This window comes from Triticum urartu, chromosome 5 (assembly GCF_003073215.2).
Source record: "Triticum urartu cultivar G1812 chromosome 5, Tu2.1, whole genome shotgun sequence".
Classification (NCBI taxonomy): Eukaryota; Viridiplantae; Streptophyta; class Magnoliopsida; order Poales; family Poaceae; genus Triticum; species Triticum urartu.
The window spans coordinates 115090558-115101106 of record NC_053026.1 but is presented as its reverse complement, the minus strand read 5'-3'; the positions used below and the strand labels follow the sequence as shown (position 1 = coordinate 115101106).

At 47.0% G+C, this 10549-nt stretch overlaps 1 protein-coding gene across 1 annotated transcript; it reads left to right on the top strand.

Annotated features, from left to right (window-relative positions):
* The first annotated feature begins 7405 nt into the window (after nt 1–7405).
* On the top strand, nt 7406–10283 carry LOC125506835. The gene is made up of 3 exons (XM_048671545.1): nt 7406–7645; nt 8154–10063; nt 10176–10283. Exons 1-2 carry the CDS (start codon nt 7406–7408, stop codon nt 9807–9809), a joined length of 1896 nt encoding a protein of 631 aa, XP_048527502.1. The 3' UTR covers nt 9810–10063; nt 10176–10283.
* Nucleotides 10284–10549: the final 266 nt, after the last annotated feature.

Sequence of the window (10549 nt, the reverse complement as noted above, 5' to 3'; positions counted from 1 at the left end):
TCCCTTTGCAGTAGAAGCACTTAGTCTCAGGCTTAGGACCAGACTTGGGCTTCTTCACTTGAGCAGCAACTTGCTTGCTATTCTTCTTGAAGTTCCCCTTCTTTCCTTTGCCCTTTTCTTGAAACTAGTGGTCTTGTCTACCATCAACACTTGATATTTTTCTTGATTTCTACCTTCGTTGATTTCAGCATTACGAAGAGCTTGGGAATCATATCTGTTATCCCTTGCATATTATAGTTCATCACGAAGTTCTACTAACTTGGTGATGGTGACTAGAGAATTCTATCAATCACTATCTTATCTGGAAGATTAACTCCCACTTGATTCAAGCGATTGTAGTACCCAGACAATCTGAGCACATGCTCACTGTTTGAGCTATTCTCCTCCATCTTTTAGCTATAGAACTTGTTGGAGACTTCATATCTCTCAACTCGGGTATTTGCTTGAAATATTAACTTCAACTCCTGGAACATCCATATGATCCATGGCGTTCAAAACATCTTTGAAGTCCCGATTCTAAGATGTTAAGCATGGTGCACTAAACTATCAAGTAGTCATCATATTGAGCTAGCCAAACGTTCATGACGTCTGCATCTGCTCCTGCAATAGGTCTATCACCTAGCGGTGCATTAAGGACATAATTCTTTTGTGCAGCAATGAGGATAAACCTCAGATCACGGATCCAATCCGCATCATTGCTACTAACATCTTTCAACTTAGTTTTCTCTAGGAACATACCAAAAATAAAACAGGGGAGCTAAACACGAGCTATTGATCTACAACATAGATATGCTAATACTACCAGGACTAAGTTCATGATAAATTTAAGTTCAATTAATCATATTACTTAAGAACTCCCACTTAGAAAGACATCCCTCTAATCTTCTAAGTGATCACGTGATCCAAATCAACTAAACCATAACCGATCATCACGTGAAATGGAGTAGCTTTCAATGGTGAACATCACTATGTTGATCATATCTACTATATGATTCACGCTCGACCTTTCGGTCTCCAGTGTTCCGAGGCCATATCTGCATATGCTAGGCTCATCAAGTTTAACCCGAGTATTTCTGCGTGTGTAAAACTGTCTTACACCCGTTGTAGATGGATGTAGAGCTTATCACACCCGATCATCACGTGGTGTCTCAGCACGAAGAACTTTGGCAATGGTGCATACTCAGGGAGAACACTTTTATCTGGAAATTTAGTGAGAGATCATCTTATAATGCTACCGTCGATCAAAGCAAAATAAGATGTATAACAGATAAACATCACATGCAATCAAAATATGTGACATGATATGGCCATCATCATCTTGTGCCTTTGATCTCCATCTCCAAAACATCGTCATGATTTCCATCGTCACCGGCATGACACCATGATCTCCATCATCTTGATCTATATCAATGTGTCGTCACATGGTCGTCTCGCCAACTATTGCTCTTGCAACTATTGCTATCGCATAGCGATAATTGTAAAGCAATTATTTGGCGCTTGCATCTTATGCAATAAAGAGACAACCATAAGGCTTCTGCCAGTTGCCGATAACTTCAACAAAACACGATAATCTTATACAAAAACTTATATCTCATCACGTCTTGACCATATCACATCACAACATGCCCTGCAAAAACAAGTTAGACGTCCTCTACTTTGTTGTTGCAAGTTTTACGTGGCTGCTACGGGCTTAGCAAGAACCGTTCTTACCTACGCATCAAAACCACAACGATAGTTTGTCAAGTTGGTGCTGTTTTAATCTTCTCAAGGACCGGGCGTAGCCACACTCGGTTCAACTAAAGTTGGAGAAATTGACACCCTCTAGTCACCTGTGTGCATAGCACGGCGGTAAAACCAGTCTCGCGTAAGCGTACGCGTAATGTCGGTCCGGGCCGCTTCATCCAACAATACCGCCGAACCAAAGTATGACATGTTGGTAAGCAGTATGACTTATATCGCCCACAACTCAGTTGTGTTCTACTCGTGCACAACATCAACGCATAAAACCTAGGCTCTGATACCACTGTTGGGGAACGTAGTAATTTAAAAAATTTCCTACGCACATGCAAGATCATGGTGATGCATAGCAACGAGAGGGGAGAGTGTTGTCCACATACCCTCGTAGACCGTAAGCGGAAGCGTTAGCACAACGCGGTTGATGTAGTCGTACGTCTTCACGATCCGACCGATCAAGTACCGAACGTACAGCACCTCCGAGTTCAGCACATGTTCAGCCCGATGACGTCCCTCGAACTCCGATCTAGTCGAGTGTTGAGGGAGAGTTTCGTCAGCACGACGGCATGGTGACGATGTTGATGTTCTACCGACGCAGGGCTTCGCCTAAGCACCGCTACAGTATTATCGAGTTGGACTATGGTGGAGGGGGGCACCGCACATGGCTAAGAGACGATCAACTTGATCAACTTGTGTGTCTAGAGGTGCCCCCCTGCCCCTGTATATAAAGGAGCAAGGGGAGAGGTAGCCGGCCTAGGAGGAGGGCGCGCCAAGGGGGGAGTCCTACTCCCACCGGGAGTAGGACTCCTCCTTCCCTTGTTGGAGTAGGAGAGAAGGAAAGAGGGGGAGAGGAACAAGGAAAAGTGGGCTGCACCCCTTGTCCAATTCGGACCAGAGGGGGGGCGCGCGCCTCCTTCCTTTTGGCCTCTCTCCTCTATTCCCGTATGGCCCAATAAGGCTCATATACTCCCCGGCGAATTCCCGTAACTCTCCGGTACTCCGAAAAATACCCGAATCACTCGGAACCTTTCCGATGTCTGAATATAGTCGTCCAATATATCGATCTTTATGTCTCAACCGTTTCGAGACTCCTCATCATGTCCCCGATCTCATCCGGGACTCCGAACTCCTTCGGTACATCAAAACTCATAAACTCATAATATAACTGTCATCGAAACCTGAAGTGTGCGGACCCTACGGGTTCGAGAACAATGTAGACATGACCGAGACACATCTCCGGTCAATAACCAATAGCGGAACCTGGATGCTCATATTGGCTCCCACATATTCTACGAAGATCTTTATCGGTCAGCCCGCATAACAACATACGTTGTTCCCTTTGTCATCGGTATGTTACTTGCCCGAGATTTGATCGTCGGTATCTCAATACCTAGTTCAATCTCGTTACTGGCAAGTCTCTTTACTCGTTCCGTAATACATCATCCCGCAACTAACTCATTAGTTGCAATGCTTGCAAGGCTTAAGTGATGTGCATTACCGAGAGGGCCCAGAGATGCCTCTCCGATAGTCGGAGTGACAAATCCTAATCTCGGAGTGACAAATCCTAATCTCGAAATACGCCAACCCAAGAAGTACCTTCGAAGACACCTGTAGAGCACCTTTATAATCACCTAGTTACGTTGTGACGTTTGGTAGCACACAAAGTGTTCCTCCGGTAAACGGGAGTTGCATAATCTCATAGTCATAGGAACATGTATAAGTTATGAAGAAAGCAATAGCAACAAACTAAACGATCAAGTGCTATGCTAACGGAATGGGTCAAGTCAATCACATCATTCTCCTAATGAAGTGATCCCGTTAATCAAATGACAACTCATGTCTATGGTTAGGAAACATAACCATCTTTGATCAACGATCTAGTCAAGTAGAGGCATACTAGTGACACTTTGTTTGTCTATGTATTCACACATGTATTATGTTTCCGGTTAATACAATTCTAGCATGAATAATAAACATTTATCACGATATAAGGAAATAAATAATAAATTTATCATTGCCTCTAGGGCATATTTCCTTCACAAACATAGCCTTCCAATATATCGATCTTTATGTCTCGGCCATTTTGAGACTCCTCGTCATGTCCGTGATCTCATCCGAGACTCCGAACAACCTTCGGTACATCAAAACACATGAACTCATAATACCGATTGTCACCGAACGTTAAGCGTGTGGACCCTACGGGTTCGAGAACTATGTAGACATGACCGAGACTCATCTCTGGTCAATAACCAATAGCGGAACTTGGATGCTCATATTGGTTCCTACATATTCTACAAAGATCTTTATGGGTCAAACCGCATAACAACATACGGTGTTCCCTTTGTCATCGGTATGCTACTTGCCTGAGATTCGATCATCAGTATCTCAATACCTAGTTCAATCTCGTTACCGGAAAGTCTCTTTACTCGTTCCGTAATGCAACATCCCGCAACTAAATCATTAGTTACATTGATTGCAAGGCTTATAATGATGTGCATTACCGAGAGGGCCCAGAGATACCTCTCCGATACACGAAGTGACAAATCCTAATCTCGATCTATGCCAACTCAACAAACACCATCGGAGACACCTGTAGAGCATCTTTATAGTCACCCAGTTACGTTGTGACGTTTGATAGCACACTAAGTGTTCCTCCGGTATTCGGGAGTTGCATAATCTCATAGTCATAGGAACATGTATAAGTTATGGAGAAAGCAATAGCAGTAAACTAAACGATCAAAGTGCTAAGCTAACGGATGGGTCATGTCAATCACATCATTCTCTAATGATGTGATCCCTTTCATCAAATGACAACTCTTGTCCATGGCTAGAAAACTTAACCATCTTTGATTAACGAGCTAGTCAAGTAGAGGCATACTAGTGACACTCATTTTGTCTATGTATTCATTCATGTACTAAGTTTCCGGTTAATACAATTCTAGCATGAATAATAAACATTTATCATGATATAAGGAAATATAAATAACAACTTTATTATTGCCTCTAGGGAATATTTCCTTCAGTCACCCCATGTTAAATGACGGTCCATTCATAACATTGGCCAAAGTTTACGGCTTGACCTCGACTGTCGCCGAACACTAACCGGGGGTAACTGACCTCCCAACTTTAAGCTCCTATGACTAAGTGAAAGTTATAAAGCCCGCATATCTGAATGCCTTGTTTCCGCTAACACAACCGCCTTCGGGCACCGAGACATCGGCTAAGGGTTGTTTTCTTATTGCGGAAACACCCTGTGTAGCATCTACAAAGGGGTAGAAGCCAACGATGGGCCACTTTCAAATGATAAACGGTCACAACGGAGTCAAAATAAAGATATCTCATCAGCGTTTGTATTTATTATACAAGCGCTACTTTCTGTAATTATCGTTATAAAGCCATAATATGCATCAATTTGACTTAAGATTTTGGCCAAGCTGGGTTGCCTGGCTCCTGTGATTACCCCTACGTTCCCAATTGTTCGGCTAGGAGGTAAAGGGAGCACCTCTGTGATTGTTACTTTCGGGTCATCCGTGTTAGTACCTCAGACTGGGAGAAGCCGAAAGCTAGCCATCTTAAAGAATATAATTGGTCGGCAACGAGGGAAGTGAAATTTCGGTTCATTAATACCATAGAGTTCAGGAACTTTCCCCGAACTAAATCCTTAATATTTTCCTCCCACATTGATCGGAGGTGAGGTTTCATGATCATGATCAGCATGACAACCCAAAGAAAGGAACCGATAGCGGGATTATTTTCTTTGGAAGATGTTTCATATCTCTCTGCGTACCTTTGTTTATTAAACCATATGGCTAGATTGCCTTATTTTCCATAAATCTTTGCCCTTATAATGGCTTTATAAAGTAGGAAAACACTCCTCGGCTACTGGCCGGAGAGGTTGAAGCCGATGGTCGGTCAACAAAGTTTTGTACAATGCGGATCTGAGCATTAATGATGTGAAGTACTTGGATACATAGAGTCATTACACTTAAATTGTGATTTTAATCAGGATATTGATCCTTAATTCGGCCACCCGTGCTCGTATTAAGGCTCGGGGGCTATTGGGATTCGAGCTTATCATTTACAAATATTAAAGGGGTGCATCGATCCCTTGATCTGGTGTTGCCACCCGACCAGTGTCTCGGGGGCTACTGCATTGCCTATTCAATGCAGAAAATTCAAAGTGCTCATTATTCGGCTTGACCGAACTATGGGCAAACGCGTCTTCGGACGACAATAGGTACCAACTGGGACTTATTTGGAATTAAGCTAATATATTACGACGACTTCTCAAAACCCTCTCTCAAGGGCCCGTCCGCCGATCACTATCCCCTCTAATGTGCATATCGGATTTTAGGACGACACACACCATGTGGGCTACTGGCCATATATCTCGTCAGTAAATAAATTGCATCAATCGGAAATAAAATCCGCAAACAATCAGCCCAATCCCGAGGTGGTGCATCCCCTCGGAAGCAGTCCGGCGTAAAAGCTCGGCTGCGAGCGGCTGGCTCCATAGAGAGCTTTTCAGCGTTAAGCTCAGATAAGCTCCTTCAAACTTTTTCAAGCCAAGATGATCCATGACACCTCGGATATAGTCCAGCGTTGGAGCTTGGGTACAGTACGGCGTTGGAGCTTGGATACAGTCCGGTGTTGGAGCTCGGATATAGACCGACGTTGGAGCTTGGATACAGTTCGGTGTTGGTGCTTAGTTGCAAAAGATACCTCGAATGCAGTCCGTCGTTGGAGCTCGGATACAAGAAGACACCGCCGCACGGGAACAACTTCAAACCCGAGGTGTGGTGTAAAAAATAACAAGGCATTGATAAAGGCCGAGAACTTAAAGGGGCTCCTTGGATACCCGACGTGTAAACCCTTCGGATTCACTTTGGCGATCCTCAAGATCGAAGATGAGAAGATTTGTTGAACCAGTTTTCAAGACCGATGACCGAAGATGAAGAGCAGTTCGGAAGAATCGAGGAGCGTCCCCAACTTGAAGACCGGTTTAGGGGGCTACTGGCGGTGTCCTGGACTAGGGGGTACTCACCATGTCGTCTCCCGACCAGGTGGATCGGGCCGAGGACCCCCATGGCAGTTTACTCATGGGCCACCTCGAACAGCCCATGCCGCATACAAGGAAGATTCCACAAAGACTTGGTGATCAAGACAAGGACTCCTCTCCACCAACGTATTCGACTGGGACTCTTGTTATCCTAGGCCTCTGGTACATTATATAAGCCAGGGCCAGGCTAGTCGATAGTTATGACATTATTCATCATACCCTCAGGTTTTAGACCACAACAAATGATCTCGAGGTAGATCAACTCTGTAATCATACACATCGAATATAATCAAGCAGGAGTAGGGTTTTACCTCTTAGAGAGGGCCCGAACCTGGGTAAACACCGTGTCCCTCGCCTCCTGTTACCATTGATCCACAGACACATAGTTTGGGACCCCCTACCCAAGATCTGTCGGTTTTGACACCAACAGCCACCCTGGCCAACCTTGGCAACATTAGCTTTATACGCACATTTGTCCCCCTGGAACGGGACCAATGGGAGGATTTGCTTGAGTGTGTATCTCTACACTCATCCTCCCTTGAACAAGACTCGGTTAGCTGGCAACTTTAACCGAATAGTTTGTTCTCGGCTAAATCACTCTATAAAGCCATCATGGCCACCCCAGGGCTGGAGGAACTAAATCTCCCGTGGGAGATAAAATTGCCTTTGAAGAAGATATTCCCATGGCAACTGGTCCGTAGCCACCTTCCTTCGGGAGTAGAGGATATCCCCTATGGCAACTGGACCCAGAGGACTCCAACCACATATTCTTCTCTTGCCCCGCGGCTTGATTCCTCTGGAGCTGTCTTCGGGAGGTTGTGGGTGGCAAATGGTTTCATGACAATCTCTCGGGTATATTTCGCGAGGTCCTTGATTTTCAACCAACCATGTGGCCCTCCCTTTGGGTGGTCGTGGGCATCCTTGTCTGGATTCTATGGAACATTCGCAATAAGTTGTGATTGAACATGTGATTTCATTTCGTGTGAGTGACGCGATATACAAAATGCGTGGCTTCTTATAGCTATGGGGCCACTTAGTAAGCGGCGCTATCAGGACAACATCGACATGATCATCGTCGGGGTTCGTTCCACCGCCTCGCATCTCGGTCCCCCGACTCCACCGCCTCCCTGACTAGTTTACTGATTTATGTAGGGGTTTGTTATGTTGTGCCCCAGCATGACTCTATTATTTTTCGTTCTCGCATTTTGAATCTTGAACTCTTTGAATACTGAATTTGTTGTCAGTGATGTTGCTTTATAATATAATAAAGAGGACGAAAACCCTTTTTGGTCAATACAAATGGAGCATCCAGGTCCTTCGGGCCTTTCCCTGTTTTAGAAAAAAAAATGAGTTGGCCTAGCAAACTGCAGCGGCTCCCGCTTCGATCACCGGCACTCTTGCTGTTCCTGATGATCTGGTCTTCCAGGAGTCGTCAAGTCCACCACCCGTCTTCTTCCCGACGCTGAATATCCTCCTCCTCCTCCTCCTCCCCGTGCACGCTTCACCAACTCAAAACCGCCGCCTCGTCAATCCCACATTCCACCTCCCCTCCCGTTTCCGCCCGCAACTCGCCTCCTCCACCCAAACCCTAGGCCTCAAGCCCAACGCCACGCTCCCCCCTCCCGCTCCCGCTCGCGCTCTGCGGCAATTCGGCGAACACCTCGCGCGCATCTCCCCGGGTTTCCACGCCAGCCGGGCAACTTCTCCGAGCGCCCCGGCGATGGCGAACCACGAGGCCGCGGAGGCCGCTTCCATCCGCAACGAGGCCCGGGAGATTTTAAACCTCCACTACGACGGCCAGCACGAGGCTGCGGTGGCCCGCGCCGTAGTGCTCGCCGCCGTGCACCCGGGCTCCGCGGTCGCTCTCAACCTCGCCGGCTTGATCCACCGCCACGCCTTCCTCGTGGCGCGGAACGACAGGGGCGTCCACAGCGACGACGAAGACGACGACGAGAACGCGTCCGCGCTGGAGAAGTACCACCGCCAGGCCGCCCTCGACGCCTTCTCCGCCGCTGCGCGGCTCGCCCCCAGCTGCGTCGTCACCAACGCCGACCACGCCGACGCGCTCGCCGACTGCCGTCGCTTCGAGGACGCGCAGAAGGAGTTTCTCCGCATGCTCGACACGGTCGCCAACAACGACCAAGCCGACCCGGCGCTGTACAACGTGGTGTACGACATGAGCGGGGACTCAAGCATGAAGGAGAGAAGGCGCGATGCCGTGAAGAGCGCCAGCATCTCGATGGAGCGCTTCGCGGAAAGAATCAACCACAGGATTCTGCCATTGGAGGCCGCCAAGTTGCTGGACGCCAGCAATCTCGGCGGGCCTGCCGCCGATGAAGCGCGAGACCGTGCAAGGCTTCTCGCCGAGACCTACCCCTACTCGCCGCGCGCCCAGATACTCCGCGCGTACATCGACTTGGCACCAGTCCGTGCCCTCGATCCGGCAATGGACAAGAAGCAGCTTCTGCGCCGCGCGCTCACCACCGTGTCTCAAGCGGCAGAAAACTTCGACCACTCGCTCATGGTTGCCTTGTTCCACGCCAAGCTCTTGTTCGTCCTGGATAACTTTGATGCTGCGGAGAGAGAGTGCCGCCGGGCACTTCGCATCGAGACGCCGAATGACCCCAAGTGGGATGACATACCTCCCATGGCTGCTCTTGGGGCAGATTCTGATGCCAGAGTATCTTATGTCAAGAAGCAGCTCCGTGTCTTGCTCAAGCAGATCATAGTTGTGGCTGCACTATACTGGTCCTCCATGAAGAATGCACCGCAGGGCCAACGCGTTGTATCAGTGACGGTTGATACGCTGCATGCGCACTATGATGGAATCGACAAGTCGGCAGCAAAGACCATTTCTGATGCAACGCGCTTTCTCAAGAATCAGGAGTCATGGAGTTCTTGGATTTGCCTCAATTCCCGTTGTGATGGCAAGAAGTTTCAGACACTAGTTCGCTCTGGCAACACATATGCAGCAAGCACCGAGATGAGCTCTGGGGGAAGCTGCAGTCACTTATAGATCCAGTATATTATGAGAATACATCACAGGATGATCACTCGTTGGTTGGGATAACTCTCAGCCGCCAGTCTGACACCTTCCTTTTACCAAGGGTGCAGGATATGTTTGAATCCTTGCTGCTTTCACCATCTGTTGGAATACAGGCAGAGCCCTTCACTGAAATGCGACAAAGGAAATGCAGAGAAGGATCTGAGATCCTTGGGAGCATCAGGGAGAAGCTGAGGATGTTGCCTAAAGATACACTTAGCACTAAGGTCTAGCACTTATACATATGGCATGGTTTCAATTTAGCATTCTTCCTTAGTTCACTGTTCTGCTTATAGTGATGTTTATCAGACTAATGATTGGCTTGCTTGTTGATTGCAGTTTCAGGAGTGCTGTTCTCGAATAGAGAAATTGTGGCTAAAGTTTCTTCAAGTTACTGTTGTGGACTATCGTGAAATCATTCTTCCCCTTGCAAGATCATACCAATGGGTCTGTTAACATCTGCCGTGATTAGTTTTTATAGTTATATATGCCCATATGTTCGCTCAACTGCCCATATTGTGTGCTAACTGATAACCATCTTTGCAGATAGAATTGAAGAAACGGATTCCTTTTTATCTAAATCATCCTGGTACCAGGCGTCTTGGATTTGCTGATGCCAATATTGATATTATATGCGGTAAAATTCCTGCTGCCCAATGAATTTGTATTACCTCATGTCACATTGACTTTTCCAGGAGCCTTTTGTTCTTCTG

Bases quoted from the DNA above. Each gene is read 5' to 3' on its own strand.
- LOC125506835 (XM_048671545.1), top strand. From the start codon at position 7,406: ATGGCCACCCCAGGGCTGGAGGAACTAAATCTCCCGTGGGAGATAAAA. The intron at 7,646-8,153 runs GTATATTTCGCG...GAGTTGGCCTAG, and splicing joins GTTTCATGACAATCTCTCGG to CAAACTGCAGCGGCTCCCGC.